The 21,525-nt window shown below is 37.1% G+C and overlaps 1 protein-coding gene across 9 annotated transcripts in view; it reads left to right on the top strand.

Moving 5' to 3' along the window:
• Positions 1-21,525, top strand: part of CEP85L (centrosomal protein 85L) — a 217,855-nt gene that overhangs the window by 154,887 nt on the left and 41,443 nt on the right. For all 9 annotated transcript variants that reach the window (XM_082406137.1, XM_082406138.1, XM_082406139.1 and 6 more), the window contains one exon: positions 17,121-17,300. In XM_082406137.1, the coding sequence (XP_082262263.1) occupies positions 17,121-17,300 (180 nt within the window). The remainder of the gene's footprint in view (positions 1-17,120; positions 17,301-21,525) is intronic.

The raw sequence follows: 21,525 nt of genomic DNA on the forward strand, positions 1-21,525 counted from the left end.
TTTTCCAATTTGTTGAACAGTTAATTCTTTATACTACTCTTTTATAATCCTTTTTTTGATAGAATCGATATTGTCTCCATTTAAATTTCTAATTTTAGTAATTTGAGTCTTCTTTTTTTCTTAGGCCATCTAGGAAAAGGTTTGTTAATTTTGTTCTTTTCAAAGAACCAACTGTTGGTTTCATTTATTTTCTCTATTATTTTTCTATTCTTTATTTCATTTATCTCTGCTGTAATCTTTATTTTCTTCCTTCTGATAGCTTTGGATTTAGTTTGTTCTTCTTTTTCCATTTCCTTATGTTGTAAAGTTACATTGTTGATTTGAGATCTTTTTCTTGTTTTCTCCATATGGATTTAATATGTATTTCTCCTAAGACTGATGTTGAACTTCTTTTTATATATTTAAGACCCATTCATGTTTCTTTTTCTGTGAATTGTTTTTTCGTATTTTTTGCTTATTTTTTCTGTATTGGTTTTTTTTGCTTATGGATTTTATGAACCCTTTAATGGAGAAAAGTTAGTTTCTTTTACATATAATTTGATTTGAAAATGCATTTTCTGAATTGTTGTAATATTTTCATTCTATTTATATCATTTTCTCATTTTTTTCCTTCATCTATTGTTTTCTACCATGAAGTCTCTCTAATTCTGATGAGTATTTTATAAATAAACCATTTTGGAAATGAACCCATTTAACAAACAATTATTAAACATCCACTGTGCTAAATTCTGAGGTCACAAAAGTGAAAAATAGTTCCTGCCTTCATGAATCTCAAACTATAAAGGGAGAGACCATATAGGTAAACACATTTACCCAATCCTTAAAAATTTATTATGATTCCTATAGATTAGGCATTGTCTAGGTACTAGGAATAGAAACGTGAACGAGATTGGTTTTGTCCTTGAGAGTACAGTCTAATGGGAACACAGACATAGGGTCTATGACGCCTCATAACAAAATTTATATGGCCAGAAGGACTACTTTCTCAAATTATTACTGTTTTTAAGAATTGTCCTTAATATTTGTTTTTATATATTTCTATGTAAACTTTATAATTGGCTTGTTTATTTACAAAAAGAAGAAAAACCATTGGTAGATTACTTAATGGTGGTATGTACTTCTGTTTGGTCACTTTCATTAATATCTTTATTCCTAGAATTTAAAAAAATCAACTTAAGTGGAATTTTTTCCCCCATTATATTTTCAAACTTGTAGTTTTATTAAAGGCATTGTTATATTAAAATCGGGACATATTAAAGACCAAATAACTATCAGACTTATTTGAGGCAGAGGCACTTAACAGAGATTCCAGCTTGTTTATCATACTTCAGTTACTAATGTATCAAATACCTTGTTATTATGTGGTTTCATCTTCAAGTTCCATCACATGATAGCAAGGCTCTGTCATACTGAGATTAATAGTGTACAGTTATTCGAAAGTGGTATTTCTATACTACTTAAGTAGTATAAGTTGCTTTGATAAGGGTATTTTAATAGAATCATGCAGTTTCTCCTTATAACTTTATTATTCTGAATAAAGGTTTTACTTGAATTATGCAATTATTATTACATTACCAAAAGCATTTAAAACTTACATTATCTGCAAGCTGAAGAAAATGTTTTTTGACACAGCATCAGGCCAGAAGAGGGCTCTCTAAGTCAGTCTGAAAGGACAGATAGAAATATCTGGAAAGGTAAGGAAAATGGACTGCTAAAAATATTAGAAGAATTTTAAATTATGTGGGGAATTAAAATATTGTTGAGAAATTCATTTTAAAAATAAGTGCAATTAATAAAAGGAAATACAAGGAAAACCCTAAGTACTAAATGGATATGATAAATATATAAGATAAACTTTTTTCCAGGAGATTGATACAGAGAGTGGATAAAACAGCAAAAGTTTAGGAGAAACAACTAATAAGATAATAAAATTTTCTTTAGTGAAGGAATTTTTTTGGCATGTGAATAGTGTTTTTATTTTTCTTCACTTTTTCATTGAACAGATTTGACATGTAATATGGTGTAAGTTTAAGGTGTGTGGCATGTTACTTTGATACATTTGTATGTAATATGATTGCTATTGTGGTATTTATCACATTACATAACTATATATAGTACGATATAATTGTCTGTATTCATTACACTGTGCATTAGGTTTTTATGGCATATTTACTACTTGTTAAAGTTTTACCCTTAAACACCATCACTCTTATCCCCTGTGGGAGCTCCCCCCCCATCCCTGGTAAGGAGGTACTCTTATGTTTTTTACAGGTTTAACTTTTTTAGATTCCACATATAAATGGTATCATACAATACTTGCCTTTCTCTGATTTATCTCACTTAGCATAACGTGCTCAAGGTCTATCCATGTTGTCTCAAATGGAAGATATCCTCCTTTCTCATGGCTGAGTAATATTCCATTGTGTGTTACATCTTTTGTCGACTCATCTGTTGATGGGCGTTGGGCTGTTTCCATACCTTGGCTGTTGTGAATAATGCTGTGATAACCATGAGGGGCGCATGTATCTTGTAGAAATCCTGTTTTCATTTCCTTTGGGTATATGCCCAGAGATGGAATTGCTGGATCGCATGGTAGATTTGTCTTTTATTTTTTTGAGGAGCCTTCATATTGTTTTCTGTAGTGGCCACGCCAATTTACATTCCCACCAACCAAGTTTAAGGGTTCCCTTTCCACCACATCCTCACCAGCACTTGTTGTCTTTTGTCTTCTTTGTGATAGCCATTCTAATAGGTGGGAGGTAAGATCTCATTTTGGTTTTGATTTGCATTTCCCTCATGATTAATGATGTTGAGCATTTTTTCATGTGTCTGTTGGCCATTTTGATGTCCTCTTTGGAAAAACGTCTATTTAGTTCTTCTGCCTGTTTTTTAATAGATTGTTTTTTGAGTTGAATGAGTTTTTAATATATTTTGGATATTAACCCCTTATATGATACAGGGTTTGCAAAATGTTCTCCCATTCTATAGGTTGTCTTTTCATTCTGTTAACTGTTTCTTTTGCTGTACAGAAGCTTTTGAGTTTGATTAGTCTCATTTGTTGAGTTTTGCTTTTGTTGTTTGTCCTTTTGGCATCATGTCAAAATCATTGCCAAGACAAATATTGATGAGCTTCTTCCCTATATTTTCTTCTAGCAGTTTTATGGTATCGGGTCTTATGTTTAAGTCTTTGGTCCATTTTGAGTTAATTTTTGTGAGTGATATGAGATAGGGGTCCAGTTTCATTGTTCTGCATGTGTTTCTCCAGTTTTCCCAGCACCATACCCATTGAGTATTCTTGGCTGCTTGTTGAATATTAGTTGACCTTGTATTCTGGTGTTTAATTCTGGGCTCTCTGTTGGGTTTCATTGGTCAATGTGTTTATTTTTGTGCCAGTACCAAACTGTTTTTATTACTATGGCTTTGTAGTGTAGTTTGGAATCTAGAAGTGTAATGCCTCTGGTTTTGTTCTTTTTTCTCAGTATTGCTTTGGCTGTCCAGGGTCTTTTTAGGGTTGTTCTATTTCTGTGAAGAGCAACAAAGGAATTTTTTCCTTGGATTTATGAACATTATTTTTTGTGCACAACATTTTGTATGTGCACATTTTTTGGGTCCATACTTGTTCATCTTAATTCCCTAGTATATTTAAAAAGTGGGGGGCTTCCCTGGTGGTGCAGTGGTTAAGAATCCACCTGCCAATGCAGGGGACACGGGTTCAAGCCCTGGTCTGGGAAGATCCCACATGCCGCGGAGCAACTAAGCCCATGTGCCACAACTGCTGAGCCTGTGCTCCAGAGCCCACGAGCCACAGCTACTGAAGCCTGTGCACCTAGAGCCTGTGCTCTGCAATGGGAGAAGCCACCGCAATGAGAAGCCCACGCACCACAATGAAGAGTAGTCCCCGCTCACTGCAACTAGAGGAAGCCCACACGCAGCAATAAGGACCCAACTCAGCCAAAAATAAATAAATAAAATAAACAATTTTTTTAAAAGGGAATTATACTTTTACTATTCTGTATATTCTAGGTTTAAAAAGCATATTTTTGAAATAAAATGACTTTTTAATTAATTTATAGATGAAAAACATTATTGAGAAGTAACTTCTATTTGCCTATTAAAAACTGAATAACCTTACAATCAAAATGAACTAGACATTGCTAAGTCTCATAGGCAGAAAATGAGAACCAGGTCTTTATCCTAAAATCCAAACTTCCTAGGTTGTTTCAGTAGTAGAATTGGTAGAACCAAGGAGTAATTTGTACTTATAATGCCTTAAACCAAAATTTTAACCTGTGGTTAACAGGCTTGCATGGAAAAACCCCAAATGTGAAAGACCCTTTTTCCTTTTGTTAAAAACTGAAGAAGAAAGAGAATTCTTCTTTTGAAAGACCAATTAAATAATGGTTATTCTTTTTAAGCTTTATTGATGCATCATTCCTTTTTTCTTCCCATTTATATCATTTTTTTCTATTCCTTTTTCCTTCAGCTATTTTTTTCTACTACCAAGTCCTTTGGTTCTAATGAACATTTTATAAATGAGTCCCACCTTTGCAAAGGAACTTATTGAACAGAACATAAACACCTAATGTGTTAAATACTGGGCCCACAGAAGTGAAGAACAGTTTCTGTCTTCATGGAACTTGAAGTTCACAAAGGGAGACTATATCAAAAAACATGTTTATCCATTTCTTCAAAAATTATGTTTACTATGGATAAGGCACCATTTAGGCTCTAGTAATACGTGAATGAAGTTGGTCTTTCCCTCATAGTGTGTACAATCTAATGAGGAACACAGATAAACATCAGACAATTGCCGTATGTTGGAGGTGCCCAAGAGGGATATATTTGAAGAGCTATGGGCACCCGTACTAAGAACATATAAACCAGCCTTCCAAAGGTCAGGTCAAGCTTCCCATAGGAAGGGATATCTAGTCCAAGAACCTGATGGATTAAAAGAAAATAGCCAGAAGAAGGAGGTAGCAGAATAGTGTTTGAGGCATAGTATACTGCATGCAGACAGGCTTAAAGGCAAGAAAGGAGGTAATCATTTGGAAACTACAAATTATTCTGTAAGGATGAAGTATATAATGAGAGAAGAGTAGTGGTAAGAGATGTGGTTGAAGAGGTAAGCAGGGGTCAAGTTGTATCAAAGGCTTGAGAAGTAAGGGCTCCATTTGTCTCCAATTTAGGGACAATTCCAGTCAATGTCTGTTGAATTAGCATAATTATTAATAGCACCCTCTTTCACTCACCCAGATATCTTAGTTTGGTTATTCCAATGGCATAATAGAGACTGGATTTAAGATGGATGGTATTGGAGACAGGGAAACAGTCTGGAGGCTATCTCAGTAATCTAAAAGTTAAGTGAATACCTGCATTTTAAAACAATGTTGGTCAGGATGAAAGGAAGAGTACTTATTAAACATCTGTGTGACCAAGCATGGACTAGATGTAGTGACATTAACGTGGTGAGAGAGATAATTGCCTAGTTTCAGATGGGTGAAGTTGATTGGTTTACACTGTCAATGACCAGGTTAGAGACTACTCCATTAGGAATAGGTTTAGAAGAGAAAAATAATGAGTTCAGCTTATGTATTATAAATTTGGGACTGAGATGAAGAATGAGGTTGGATTCCTGGGTAGAGGTCTGAGGGAGAGATTAGAGATTTAGGAGTTGTCCATCTACCTGGGTAGTTGTTGGATCCTTGGGCATGATCTGGTGTTGCAGGGAGTGAAGAAAATGGGATTCAGAAGTAAAGACAGGAACAATAGTGTTCTACAGGGTAGTAGAAGAGCACAACTTGTGAAGGAGAATGGGAGGTGGTGTGGGGTATTGTCATAGAAATGAAGGGAAGAAAGGCTTTCTCCAGAATGAGTGGTTGTTTGACATTAGAGAAAGTAGGTATAAAGGCTGAAAACATCTTATTAAATGTAGAAATTAAAGCTCTTCGGCTTCAGTCTTCTCTGTCTGCTTAATTTCATCTAGAGGTTCAACTACAGCTCGTCTTGCTGCAAAACAAATTTCCGTAGTGCAAATGTGCTCATACACAAATGATAAATAGGAGAACGATGTCAGCATAGTTTTCAAGTCTCACTGGTTCATCTGTGGCTTTGTTTTGTTTTGTTTTCTAGGCAAGGGGAGTTAGAATAATGGGGGTAAAATTAGTTTTTGGCAGGCTGTAAAAAAGACCTAGGCTCACCTATTGCATTGGCAGCAGAAGCCTCTTCAAGCTTCATTTAAAGAAAATTATGAGTGCCTGTCCTTCCTTGAGAGATGCACTTCCTCTGCTAGTGGTTTTCAATTCATGGCAGGTTACATTGCCTCCTGCCCATCTGGATGGCTGTCCCTCTATTACAGAGTTCTACCTTCATCATCTCAACACCCACCAGACCTGCTCTGATCAAAGCGACACCAGCATTTTGGCTGTATTTAATATCAACCATGGCTGCCTGCCCAGAATGTTCAACTTACTCCCTGGTTACTGTCTTCATTAGTGATCTGCTATAAAGTTGGATAGGTTTTGAGTGGATTATTCATATTCTTACTTTTCCATAAGCCCTATTATTTTTAGTTCATAATTTTCTAGTGGTTTTCCACTAATGTGTATATTTAATTGTAATAAAAACACCTTTATTAACTTTTTTGTAAAATTAGTAAAGTATATAGTTTAGGGAACTTTTAGGTTCACAGCAAAATTGAGCAGTAAGTACAGAGAATTCCCATGCTGTGTTCCCCATACACCCACAGCCTCCTCCACTATTGACATCTTGTATCACAGGGTACATTATTACAGTTGAACCTATATTGACATGTCCTTATTACCCAAAGGCCATAGTTTACACTGGGGTTTGTTCACACTTGGTGTTGTACATTCTGTGGGTTTGGGCAAATATATAATGACCTGTCTCCACCATTCTAGTATCATACAGAATAGTTTCACTGCCCTAAAAATCTGTGTACTCTGCCTGTCCTGCCTCCCTCCCCCTTAACCTCTGGCAACAACTAATCTTTTTAGTGTCTAGTGTTTAGTTTTGTCTTTTCCAGAATGTCCTATAATTGGAATATAGCCTTTCAGATTGGCTTCTTTTGCTTAGTAATACACATTAAAGTTTCCTCTATGTCTTTTCATGTATTGATGGCTCATTTCTTTTTAGCACTGAATAATATTCCATTGTCTGGATGTACCACACTTTATTTATCCATTCACCTACTGAAGGAGATTTTAGTTGATACCAAGTTTTGGCAGTTGTGAATAAAGCTGCTAATAACATGCATGTGCAGATTTTTGTGTAGGCATAAGTTTTCACTTCCTTTGGATAAATATCAAGGGATATGATTATGGATCATGTGGTAAAAGTATGTTTAGTTTTTAAGTAACTGCCAAACTGTTCCAAAGTGACTATACCACTTTGCATTCCCACTAGCAATGAGTGAAAGTTCCATATCTTCACCAGCATTTGATATTGTCAGTGTTTTGGATTTGTGCCATTCTAACAGGTGTATAGTGGTAGCTCATTGTTGTTTTAATTTGCAATTCCCTAAAGGCGTATGATGTTAAACACCTTTTCATATGCTTATTTGCCATCTGTATATTTTCTTTGAGGTGTTTGTTCAGATCTTTTGCCCCTTTTAAATTGTGGTGTATGTTTTTTTATTATTTAATTTGAGTGCTTTGTATATTTTGGATACAAGTTCTTTATCAGATGTGTCTTTTGCAAATATTTTCTTACAGTATGTGGGTTGTCTTTTCATTCTCTTGATATTGTCTTTTGCATAGCAGAAAATTTTAATGAAGTCCAGCTTATCAGTTGTTTATTTTATGGATCATGCCTCTTGGCAGTGTATCTAAAAGTCATTGCCATATCCAAGGTCATCTGAGTTTTCTCCTATGTTATCGTTTTTTTTTTTTAACATCTTTATTGGAGTATAATTGCTTTACAGTGTTGTGTTAGTTTCTGCTGTATAACAGAGTGAATCAGCCATATGCATACATATATCCCCATATCGCCTCCCCCTTGCATCTCCGTCCCACCCTCCTTATCCCACTGCTCTAGGTGGTTGCAAAGCACGGAGCTGATCTCCCTGTGCCATGCAGCTGCTTTCCACTAGCTATCTATTTTACATTTGGTAGTGTATATATGTCAGTGCCACTCTCTTACTTCGTCCCAGCTTACCCTTCCCCCTCCCCATGTCCTCAAGTCCATTCTCTACGTCTCTGTCTTTATTCCTGTCCTGCCCCTAGGTTCATTAGAACATTTTTTTTTTTTTAGATTCCATATATATGTGTTAGCATACAGTATTTGGTTTTCTCTTTCTGACTTACTTCACTCTGTATGACAGACTCTAGGTCCATCCACTACATCACTACAAATAACTCAGTTTCATTTCTTTTTATGGCTGAGTAATATTCCATTGTATATATGTGCCACATCTGCTTTATCCATTCATCTGTCGATGGACACTTAGGTTGCTTCCATGACCTGGCTATTGTAAATGCTTGATATGATTTCAATTTTCTTAAATTTACTGAGACTTGATTTGTGACCCAAGATGTGATCTATCCTGGAGAATGTTCTGTGCACACTTGTGAAGAAAGTGTAATCTGCTGTTTTGGGATGGAATGTCCTATAAATATCAATTAAATCTGTCTGGTCTATTGTGTCGTTTAAAGCTTGTGTTTCCTTATTAACTTTCTGTTTGGATGATCTGTCCATTGGTGTAAGTGAGGTGTTAAAGTCCCCCACCATTACTGTGTTACTGTCGATTTCCTCTTTTGTAGCTGTTAGCAGTTGCCTTATGTATTGAGGTGCTCCTATGTTGGGTGCATATATATTTATAATTGTTATACCTTCGTCTTGGATTGGTCCCTTGATCATTATGTAGTGTCCTTCCTTGTCTCTTGTAACATTCTTTATTTTAAAGTCTATTTTATCTGATATGAGGATTGCTACTCCAGCTTTCTTCTGATTTCCATTTGCATGGAATATCTTTTTCCATCCCTTCACTTTCAGTCTGTATGTGTCCCTAGGTCTGAAATGGGTCTCTTGTAGACAGCATATATATGGGTCTTGTTTTTGTATCCATTTAGCGAGCCTGTGTCTTTTGGTTGGAGCATTTAATCCATTCACATTTAAGGTCATTATCTATATGTATGTTCCTATGACCATTTTCTTAATTGTTTTGGGTTTGTTTTTGTAGGTCCTTTTCTACTCTTGTGTTTCCCACTTAGAGAAGTTTCTTTAGCATTTGTTTTAGAGCTGGTTTGGTGGTGCTGAATTCTCTTAGCTTTTGCTTGTCTCTGAAGCTTTTGATTTCTCCATCGAATCTGAATGAGATCCTTGCTGGGTAGAGTAATCTTGGTTGTAGGTTCTTCCCTTTCATCACTGTAAGTATATCCTGCCACTTCCTTCTGGCTTGTAGAATTTCTGCTGAGAAATCAGCTGTTAACCTTATGGGAGTTCCCTTGTATGTTATTTGTCGTTTTTCCCTTGCTGCTTTCAATAATTTTTCTTTGTCTTTAATTTTTGCCAGTTTGATTATTATGTGTCTCGGCGTGTTTCTCCTTGGGTTTATCCTGTATGGGACTCTCTGTGCTTCCTGAACTTGGGTGGCTATTTCCTTTCTCATGTTAGGGAAGTTTTCAACTGTAATCTCTTCAAATATTTTCTCGGGTCCTTTCTCTCTCTCTTCTCCTCTGGGACCCCTATAATGCGAATGTTGTTGCATTTAATGTTGTCCCAGAGGTCTCTTAGGCTGTCTTCATTTCTTTTCATTCTTTTTTCTTTATTCTGTTCCACAGCAGTGAATTCCACCATTCTGTCTTCCAGGTCACTTATCCGTTCTGCCTCAGTTATTCTGCTATTGATTCCTTCTAGTGTAGTTTTCATTTCAGTTATTGTATTGTTCATCTCTGTTTGTTTGTTCTTTAATTCTTCTAGGTCTTTGTTAAACATTTCTTGCATCTTCTCGATCTTTGCCTCCATTCTTTTTCCGAGGTCCTGGATTATCTTCATTATCATTATTCTGAATTCTTTTTCTGGAAGGTTGCCTATCTCCACTTCTTTAGTTGTTTTTTGGGGTTTTATCTTGTTCCTTCATCTGGTACATAGCCCTCTGCTTTTTCCTCTTGTCTGTCTTTCTGTGAATGTGGTTTTTGTTCCACAGGCTGCAGGATTGTAGTTCTTCTTGCTTCTGCTGTCTGCCCTCTGGTGGATGAGGCTATCTAAGAGGTTTGTGCAAGTTTCCTGATGGGAGGGACTGGTGGTGGGTAGAGCTGACTGTTGCTCTGGTGGGCAGAGCTCAGTAAAACTTTAATCTGCTTGACTGCTGATGGGTGGGGCTGGGTTCCCTCCCTGTTGGTTGTTTGGCCTGAGGCAACCCAACACTGGAGCCTACCTGGCTCTTTGGTGGGGCTAATGGCAGACTCTGGGAGGGCTCATGCCAAGGAGTACTTCCCAGAACTTCTGCTGCCAGTGTCCTTGTTCCCACGGTGAGCCACAGCCACCCCCCGCCTCTGCAGGAGATTCTCCAACACTAGCATGTAGGTCTGGGTCAGTCTCCTATGGGGGTCACTGCTCCTTCCCATGTGTCCCGATGCACACACTACTTTGTGTGTGCTCTGCAAGAGTGGAGTCTCTGTTTCCCCCAGTCTTGTCGAAGTCCTGTAATCAAATCCTGCTAGCCTTCAAAGTCTGATTCTCCAGGAATTCCAAGGAGGAATGGACCATTGCCGGACCCCCAGGTTGGGAAGCCTGACGTGGGGCTCAGAACCTTCACTCCAGTGGGTGGACTTCTGTGGTATAAGTGTTCTCCAGTTTGTGAGTCACCCACCCAGCAGTTACGGGATTTGATTTTATTGTGATTGCGCCCCTCCTACCTTCTCATTGTGGCTTCTCCTTTGTCTTTGAATGTGGGGTATCTTTTTTGGTGAGTTCCAGTGTCTTCCTGTCGATGATTGTTCAGCAGTTAGTTGTGATTCCGGTGCTCTCACAAGAGGGAGTGAGAGCACGTCCTTCTACTCTGCCATCTTGAACCAGTCTCTAGTTCATTTTTGTGGAGGGTGTAAGGTCTGTGTCTAGAATCTTTTTTTTTTTTTTTTTTGCATGTGGATGTTCAGTTGTTCTAGTTTCATTTGTTGAAAAGACTGATTTTGCTCCACTGTACTGCCTTTGCCCTTTTGTCAGTAGATTGGTTGACTGTATTTGTGTGGATCTATTTCTGGGCTCTGCATTCTGTTCCATTGACCTGTTTGTTTGTTCTTTCCCCAATACCACACATTCTTGATTACTGTAGCTTTACTGTAAGTCTTGAAGTCAGGGTGTCAGTCCTCCATCTTAGTTGGTTCATCTCCTTAAGTATTCTGTTGCCCATTCTGGAGCTTTTGTTTTTCCATATAAACTTTAGAATCAGCTTGTCACTATCCACAAAATAACTTGCTGGGATTTTTATTGAAATTGCATCGAATCTATAGATCAAGTTGGGAAGAACTTGACATCTTGACAATACTGAGTCTGTCCATGAACAGGGAATATCTTTTCATTTATTTGGTCCTTCTTTGATATCTTTGATCAGAGTTTTGTAGTATTCCTTGTATAGATCTTGTATATACACATTTTGTTAGATTTATACTATTATGTTTTTGGGGGTGCTAATGTAAATGGTAATGTGTTTTTAGTTTCAAATTACACCTGTTCATTGCTGTTATATAGGAAAGAAAGTGCCTGACTTTCATATATTTCACTCCACTCTGTTTTTGCTTGCATGGTTTCTGAGAAGTTGTATAAAGCTTTTATCTTTTCCTGTCTATAGGCAAGGTATTTTCTCCTCTGGTGTCTTTCACAATTTTTTTAATCTTTGATTTTCAAAAATTTAAATATGATATGCTTAAGTGTAGTTTTTGGGCATTTATTCTGCTTGGTGTTCTCTGAGCTTCCTGGATCTGAGGTGTGGTATGTGACCATTTGGGGAAATTCTCAAATCATATTGTTTAAAATATTGCTGTTTTCTTTCTCTCTTTTCCTTGTGGTGTTCCCATAAGATGTATATTACAACTTTTGTAGTTATCTCATGACTCTTGGATATTCTGTTCTATTTTTTCCAATCTTTTTCCTCTTTGCTCTTAAGTTTTAGAAGTTTCTGCTATCATATCCTCAAGCTCAGATTGTTTCCTGCGCCAGGTCCAGTCTACTGATAACCACATCAAAGACATTCTTCGTTTCTGTTCCAGTGTTTTTTGTCTCTAGAGTTTCTTTTATAGTCTTTCCGGCTCTGTTCTTATATTATCCATCTGTTCTTGAATGTTGTCTACTTCAGCAGTAAAGCCCTTAAGCATATTAATCATAGTTTTAAAAAATGTCTGTTCTGATAATTCCAACGTTTGTGACATATCTGACTCTAGTTCTGATGCTTGTTCAGTCTCTCCAGATGTACTGATAAAAGGAAATGTGGTAAATAGGCCTTTAGTAATGTCATGGTAGGGTGTGGGTCAGGGGAAGCATTCTCTGGCCCTCTGACTTAGTCTTTTCGTGAGCCTGTGCTCCTGGACTGTGAACTTCACCAGTGCTTCTTAGTTTTTTCTTTCCCACCCTTAGGTAGGACAGGATGGCTAGAGGCAACTGAATTGGATATTAACCCTTCCCCCATGTGGAAGGCTAGAGGGAGCTGGTTTGGGATTTTTTTCCTTCTAGGTATGTTAGTTCCCTTCTAGGTAGGTTAGTCTCTGGTAAAGTAGTTTCTCCTGAGGACAAGCCTTGTTAAGAAGAACATAGAGCTTTGGCATTTCCGAATGGTTTCTTTTCTCCTCCCTCTGCTGGAAGCACAAAGGGATTCATTGTGAGGACCTGGTAGAGATTCTAGTGGTATAATTCAAGAATATTGGGTGTCCCCTATGACTGGGTACCCCTGGAGTTTTTGACTCTCAGACCTTCACTCTGAGCCTCCAACAAATTCATCAATTACAGTTCTGGTTTTCCTACTTCAGCACTGGTTCCCATGGATAATTCTGTTCCAGTAAGTGTGATTTTCTTTATTTGCCTGTTTCTCCAATTTTGGGGGTTGCAGTTTGCCCGATAACCTCACTTCTCTGACAGATATAAGAAGAGTTGTTGATTTTTCAGTTTGTTCAGCTTTTTACTTGTCGGTAAAACAGGTTGGCAATTTCTGAGCTCATTATACGCCTGACGGGAAACTGTAAATCTGTATTAACTTTTTTACAGTTTCCTAGCCTATCCTGGCCATTTTTCTGGGTTCTAGACCCATCTCTTTGCCTGATGTTCATATATATTTGTATCTTAGTATTAAATTGATATTAACTGGCATCTTAATATCAGTAGGCTCTAATTGTAATTAAGTACGTTTGCTTAAACCTGTTCTCCCACATGACCTCCTTACCTCTGCTCAGAATATGATATGTTACTTAGACTCAGAATTTCAAACCTTTAGTTATCTTTAACATTTCTTGTCCATTCACACCTTAAAAAATAATTTTCTCTAAATCATCTCATTTCTGCTTCCAGAGTTTCTTCCTTCTGTTCTCAGTATTCTTGTTCAGCTCCTTGGTTTTTTCAGCTAAATAGGTTAGGATAATTTCTTAAAGTGATATATTCATATCCATTCACCATGTCCTTTAATTCATCTTATTCATTACTTCCAATTGTTATAGTTCTCTCTTGTCCTTTTGCCTCTTTTCTTTTCCCTTTAATCTAAAGTTACTAAGAGTTTACACACTACGGTAAGTGCTAGGGAATGCAGAGATTTACAAAACAGAGTTCACAGACTTCTTAAACATGTTACTTTCTTGTTCTAGAACCATCACCGGATTCCCATTTCCTATGAATTAAGGTAGAATTCTGAACCTTGTGATTCTGAAGTATGGTATCACGTAGATGTTTTAATTTTCTCTTATATTCACCCCTCTTGTAACCTATACTTTATGGGTACTCTGTGCATATAGTCCATCTTTTACCTTTTTAAAATGTTCTTTCTGGAATGCTTTTCTTCCTTTCTCTGTTCCTGCCAGAATCCTCCTTATTTTCAAAGTCTGTCCCAAAAGCCACCTTTCCAGTAAAGCCTTTTCCCTCATTCTCCCCATGCCCTTTTCATTTATCCTCCCACCTTCCAACACTTTGTACTGAAGATGGCTTTTCTTTGGCTGCCATAGTATATTGTATCCTGTATATAATTATCTAAGGGTTTCTCTTATGCTTCTGATTAGAATTTGAGTTTGTAAAGGGTAGTGCCTGAGTCGGTTATCTTTGAAATACCATGCACATGATAAATGCTGTTTATATAATCAAAATTTTTTTCCTTCCAGTTTTATGGAGATATAATTGACATACAGCACTGTATAAGTTTAAGGTGTACAGCATAATGATCTGACCTTCACGCGTCATGAAATGATGACCACAGTAAGTTTAGTGAGCATCCACCATCTCATACAAATACAGAATAGAAGAAAAAGAAAAAAGCATATTTTTTCCTTGTGATGAGAACTCTTAGGATTCACTTTCTTAACAACTTTCATATATAACATACAGCAGTGTTAATTATGTTTATCATGTTGTCCGTTACATCCCTAGTACTTATTTATCCTATAACTGGAGGTTTGTACCTTTTGACCCCCTTCATCCACTTCCCCTTCCCCCACCCCTGCCTCTGGTAACCACAGATCTGATCTCTTTTTTCCTATGAGTTTGTTTGTTTGTTTTTGAAGTGTAATTGACCTACAATATTATGTTAGTTCCTGGTGCACAACATATTGATTCAGTATTTCTATACATGACAGAATGATCACCACACTAAGTCTAGTTACCTCCTGTCACCATACAAAGATATTCCATTATTACGGACTGTGTTCCCCACACTGCACATTTCATACCTGTGACTCATTGATTTTGTAACTAGAAGTTTGTACCTCTTCATCTCCCTCACCTGTTTGTTCTCTGTATCTATGACTGTTTCTGTTTTGTTATGTTTGTTCATTTGTTTTGTTTTTTAAATTCCATGTATAAGCAAAATCATATGGTATTTGTCTTTCTCTGTCTGACTTAACTTCACTTAGCATAATATCCTCTAGGTCCATCCACATTGTCACAAATAGCAAAATTTCATCTTATATTATAGCTGAGTAATATTCTGTTGGATGGATAGACAGACAGATAGATATGGATATCACCTCTTCTTTATACATTCATCTATCGATAGGCACTTAGGTTGCTTCCATATCTTGGCTGTTGTTCACTGCTGCAGTGAACACAGGGTTGCATATATCTTTTCAAATTAAGTGTTTTTGTTTTCTTCAGATAGATACCCAGGAGTGGAATTGCTTGATCATATGATAGTTCTATTTCTAATTTTTTGAGAAACTGACCTACTGTTTTCCATAGCGGCCGCACCAGTTTGCATTCCCACCAACAGTGCACGAGGGTTCTTTTTCTCTGCATCCTGGCCAACACTTTATTGTTATTTGTTGTCTTTCTGATGATAGCCATTCTGATAGGTGTGAGGTTGTATCTCACTGTAGTTTTGATTTGCATTTCCCCTATGATTAGTGATGTTGAGCATCCTTTCATGTGCCTGTTGGCCATTTGTATGTCTTCTTTGAAAAAGTGTTTTTTCAGGTCCTCTGTCCATTTTTTAATTTTTTTTTTTGATGTTGAATTGTATGAGTCCTTCGTATATTTTGGATATTAACCCCTTATCAGATAAATCATTTGCCATTATCTTCTGTCATTCAGTAGGTGGCCTTTTTGTCGTTGATAGTTTCCTTCATAGTGCAAAGGCTTTTTAGTTTGATTTAGTCCCATTTGTTTATTTTTGCTTTTGTTGCTCTTGCTGAGGAGACATAATCCCAAAAAAATTGGCAAAACTGATATCACAGAGTGTACTGCTTGTGTTTTCTTCTAGGAGTTTTATGGTTTCAGGTCTTACATTTTAAGTCTTTAATCCATTTTGAGTTTATCTTTTATATGGTGTGAGAAAGCATCCAGTTTGATTCTTTTGCATGTAGCTGTCCAATTTTCCCAGCACCATTTATTGAAGAAGCTGTTTTTTCCCCCGTTGTATATTCTTGCCTCCTATGTCGTAGATTAATTGACCATATAAGTATGGGTTCTTTTCTGGGCTCTCTATTCTGTGCCACTGATTTATGTGTCTGTTTTTGTGCCAGTACCATACCGTGTATATAATTTTTGAATTGCATCTCTACCTTTTGAAAAAGTATGAGTTCTTCAAGGCCTAGTTCAAGTTCACTTCTATAAAGCCTTTCCATAGCTACTACACATACAACTATCCTAGCACTTAGGCAGTTTTTGTTGTCTTTTTGTGTGTGACACTTTATTAAACTGGTGGGACCTTGTTTTATTAATTGTTGACTACCCAGTACACAATGCCTAACATATGTGCTTAGTAAATAGAAAAATAATCTGTTTCTTTACTTTCACATTACTTTGTTGGTATCACATTCTTATCACATTCTAATTTGTTTGAGGAAATATTTGTATTTCCTGCCCTCCCCTTCCAGGTTGTAATGCTGCAGGGGGAAGGGGAGGGAAGAGATTTCTTGTGACTCTCCTTCAAAGCCTTGCTCATGAAAAGAATAACACATTTATTCATTAAGCGATTATTTTTTAACATTTATTTTGTGCCAGTCACTGTTCTATGAAATAGGGATGTAAGAGCAACTAAGATGGACAGAAATTCCTGATTTCATGGACCTTACTTTCTAGTTAGGGGAAACACTCTATTAATACTTACTGAGTTTAATATTAGCTAAAAAATGATCACCTGTGAGGAAATATTTCTTTAGTTTTTATTTATTTCCCCTGAGATTTCACTTCTTTATAATGTACTTTTTATACTCTCATGATACTTTTTAACCAAATAATAACTGCTTTTTATTAAGCTTCTGCTGTGTGGTAGGAACTTTACATAACTTGTTGATGGTAAGGAATTTGAATTGATCATGGCACATAACTAGGAAGCAGGAGAACTGGGATTTATGCCAAGGTCTGTCATTAAAGGCTATTTTTGCTCTTTGTACTGTACCTCATTTCTAGTTTCTTTCCATTTGTTCAAGACAGGTAAACTTTTAAAGTCTTACCTATTTTTTTTTCTTTCTGAATAGCCACAATATGAGAATACTTCCATCCAGACTCCATTTTCAGACCAGTCAACATCCCATTCCCAGCAAGAGGAACTTGAGCAAAAGCTTGCATCTACTGAGAAAGAGGTTTTACAGCTCAATCAGTTTCTAAAGCAAAGAATAAGCCAATTTAGTGAAGAGAAGAAGAAACTGGAGGAAAAGGTAGGTATTTTTAATAAAGTTGAATTGGGTCAAGGGCATTCCTTCAACCTATGATTTTTTTTGTCATCTGCTCTATGCCAGGTGTCATACCAGGTTTTATTTACATTGACGTGATTAGTTTTACAGTAACTTTTTTTTTTTTTTTTTTAATTTATTTATGGCTGCGTTGGGTCTTCGTTTCTGTGCGAGGGCTTTCTCTAGTTGTGGCAAGTGGGGGCCACTCTTCATCGCAGTGCGCGGGCCTCTCACTATCGCGGCCTCTCTTGTTGCGGAGCACAGGCTCCAGATGTGCAGGCTCAGTAATTGTGGCTCACAGGCCCAGCTGCTCTGCAGCATGTGGGATCTTCCCAGACCAGGGCTCGAACCCGTGTTCCCTGCATTGGCAGGCAGATTCTTAACCACTGCGCCACCAGGGAAGCCCCACAGTAACTTTTGAGAAACCCTGTGCTATCTACAAAAATCCAGGCATTTTTTTTTGAGAGATAAAAATACCACTGTGTATTATATTATGTCTTTCTAAGTAATAGTAAAGCTTTTTTTTAAGTTACTTGTCTACACTGAGATGTGACACCAATAACTGTTCTCCTTTTCCTTCTTGGGCCCTGTATCTTTGTAATGTGGAATATGAAGGATTGGTAAATGAAAGTGGTCCTTCTTTCAGAAGCACATGACTTCACGTTATTTAAGCTGAAGCCCTTGCTTCAGAATAAGTAGCTGAAAGCCAGATACCTCTATATACACAATACATCTGTCCATTTATTTGACCTTTCTGCCTTTATTAAAGTATTTTCACAGACTTCATCTCATTCCATTATAGTATCATTAAAGATCAAGTAAGATAAGGATACATGCTAGCCCTGATTTATTGAAGAGGCATAGATCCTTAAGCTACTACTTAGTTGCAGAATTGGTTTTAGATTTCTCTTGTTATACCCAGCTTATTATTCTATTAACTAACCTTCCCTTCAAGTGATCTTGAGGCGGTCACCATGATTTCTGTAGGCAGGTTTGGAGCTATTAATTGAGAACTCATTGACATTTTTGAGTCAGTACACACACACACACACACACACACACACACACACACACACACACACACAAGCTAAAATTTTTATCTTCCAAAAAACTGACAAATTTTACATGGTTTCTCTTTCTCAGCTATATGATGTATTTTATTGTGGCTAACTTGAAAGTACCTTGAAACAGGTACTGTTTCTTGTTTTTTTTGTGTATTTTTTGGGCTTTATCTAATACCACAATCTGGAGGGAGCTATAGAAATATCCATCGGTCATACATAAGTGGGAGGGATTAAAATGTTTTCTCACCTGAGACTTGTTAATTAAAAGATTGTGTGAAAATTGTGAAGATTCAGTGGATGTGGTTTTTAAAATATATTTTTATGTTTTATCTAAATTTTTCTCATCTTTTATTATTTTTTGTGTCTCTTGCTTAATGTTTCAGTTTATATGTTACCTACCTATGAGACAGCTCCTAATTGGATGTCTTCAAAATACTTCAGACTTCTCATGTCTAAAATCAGTTCTTAATATTACCTTCTGACTGCCCTATTCTCAAACGACATAAAACAACATTTTCTTCAATGTTCATTGCTGTGTATTCAGTTACTCATGCTAGAAACTCTACTAAGTTAATCAAGCCTGTCTTCTAAATATATATAGGACCTGTCCAACACTACCAGCCTAGTCCAGGTTCTTATCTCTTGGCAAAGCTTTTGTAATGGCCTCTTCATTGGTGTCTCTGAATTCACCCTTGCCCTGTCTGCCTGTTCTCCCGTTCTCTCCAATCACTTTTGTTGTTGTTGTTGTTGTTGTAATTCTATGTATTTTATTTATTATTCTTTTAAAGATTGAAGCATAATTTGCATACAGTCAAATGTGCAGATCTTGGGTGTTCAGTTTTTATGAATATTGCTAATAGTATACAGTCGACCCTTTAACAACATGGGTTAACTGTGCAGGTCACTTAGACATAGATTTTATTCAGTAGTAAATACTACACAATTTGAGGATCTGAGGATGTGGAGGAAAAAGCAGATTCAGAGGGCCGACTGTAAGTTATATACTGCATGGGGGGTCAGCAACCCAACCCCCTTGTTGTTCAAAGGTCAACTGTATACCCATATAACCACTATCTAAAATGAGATCATAAACATTTCAGTTATCCAAGAAGTTCCCTTGTGCTTCTTTCTAGTCAGTCTTCTTCCCTTCCCTGAAACACTTTTTTTTAATAAATTTTATTTATTTATCTATTTATCTATTTATTTATTTATTTATTTTTGGCTGCATTGGGTTTTCATTGCTGCACGCAGGCTTTCTCTAGCTGCGGCGAGCAGGGGCTACTCTTCGTTGCGGTGCACAGGCTTCTCTTGTTGCGGAGCATGGGCTCTAGGCGCACGGGCTTCAGTAGTTGTGGCACGTGGGCTCAGTAGTCGTGGCTTGCGGGCTCTAGAGCACGGGCTCAGTAGTTGTGGCACACGGGCTTAGTTGCTCTGTGGCATGTGGGATCTTCCCGGACCAGCGCTCAAACCTGTGTCCCCTGCACTGGCAGACGGATTCCTAACCACTGCACCACCAGGGAGGTCCCCGAAACACTTTTTTTATCACTATAGATTAGTTCTGTGTCTTCTTGGACTTTGTATAAATGGAGTCATACCTACCATATATGTTCTTTTGTGTGTGTTTTCTTTCCCTTAATGTCTTTGAGATTTATTTACGTTGTTGCACGTATCAGTAGTTTGTTCCTATCTATCCCTGAGTTGCATTCCATTATATAGATCTCTCACAATGTATCTATTGTCCTGTTAGTGGATATTTGGATTGTTTGCAGTTTGGGAAAATTATGAATAAGGCTCCTGTGAACATTCTTGTACTAGACTTTATTTTATATACATAGGTTTTCATTTCTCTTGGATAAATTCCTAATAGTGGAATTTCTAGGTCATTTGGTTCATAGTGTAGATGTTTAACTTATAAGAAACTACCCAGGTTCTCCCAAGTGTGTGTACCATTTAACACTTCCACTACCAATGAGTGAGAGTTCCAGGTGCTCAACAGCCTTGCAGATCCATTCCTAATAGTATGGAGGAATGAACCTTTTAAAATGAAGATCCAGTCATTTTTCTTACTTGGTTAAAACCCACTAATGCCATCTCATTGTCTTTAAAATAAGAATTTAATATTTTCTATGACCTGAAAGAGCCTGCCTAATTATATAGCCTTGGGCTCTACCAGTCTCCCCCTGGTACACTGTGTCTTGGTATAGTGTCTTACAGTTGTTAAGCAGGTCAGACCTTGTTTCTGGTATAGGTTCTTTACATAAAGTGTCCTCTTTGCCTGATGAATACTTGGCTCTCTTTTCCTGCTCCCCAGTCACCTATTTATCAATATTTTGTCAAGTCTCAACTTAAATATATTTTCCCTCCAACCCCATCTTATACATGCTTAAAGCATTTTGTTCTCAGCACAAGTTTGAATGTTGCTGTGTTTTTTATATACCTCTGTAAGTTTTGTGAAGGCAGGGATGTATCTGAATGTGTCACTGTAGCATATGTAGCACCAGCCATGGTCCCTGGCATAATGAATGAATGAATGAACAAATGCTTTCAGGTGATTTTTGCCACGAAGGGAGAGAAGGGAATGAGATAACCCCAACAAAGGACTAGGGAAAGAATAATTAGAGATATCGAAGATGTCAGAATGGGTGCATGATGGACCAAATTCCTAAGGAGAAATAGGAGAATGTTGATAACAGATGCCAAGGTGGAAGAGTTTCTCTTGGAAAAGAAGAGAAATAGCCTCTCTGTGAAGTGAGACAATTAAGAATGGAAGTGTCTATACCAGTGGAACTTGAGGAGTGGGGTTAATGTAGAGGGTAGACTTTGTGTCAGAGGACATGGAGATGACTTGAGTTCTTGAAGGGAGTGTAGATGCTAGAAAATTAGACTCATTGATAATGCATCAACTAAACAGCACCCTGGGCCCACATGAGATTAGATTGCATTGTTTTCCTTCTGCATTTACTCTCAGTAACCCTGATCAAGACTGATTCTAAGACAGAAAAACATTTAATGTGGTAAGAATAACAAGGGAAGTTACTCTTTGTTGAGCACTTTCTTTTATGCGCCAGATAGTATGTTAATGTACATTAAATGCATTTTCTTATTCAGTCCTAGTGTCACAGAAACCCTATGAGGTATATACTATA

The sequence above is a fragment of the Balaenoptera borealis genome, assembly GCF_965194805.1.
Source record: "Balaenoptera borealis genome assembly, chromosome: 9".
Lineage (NCBI taxonomy): Eukaryota > Metazoa > Chordata > Mammalia > Artiodactyla > Balaenopteridae > Balaenoptera > Balaenoptera borealis.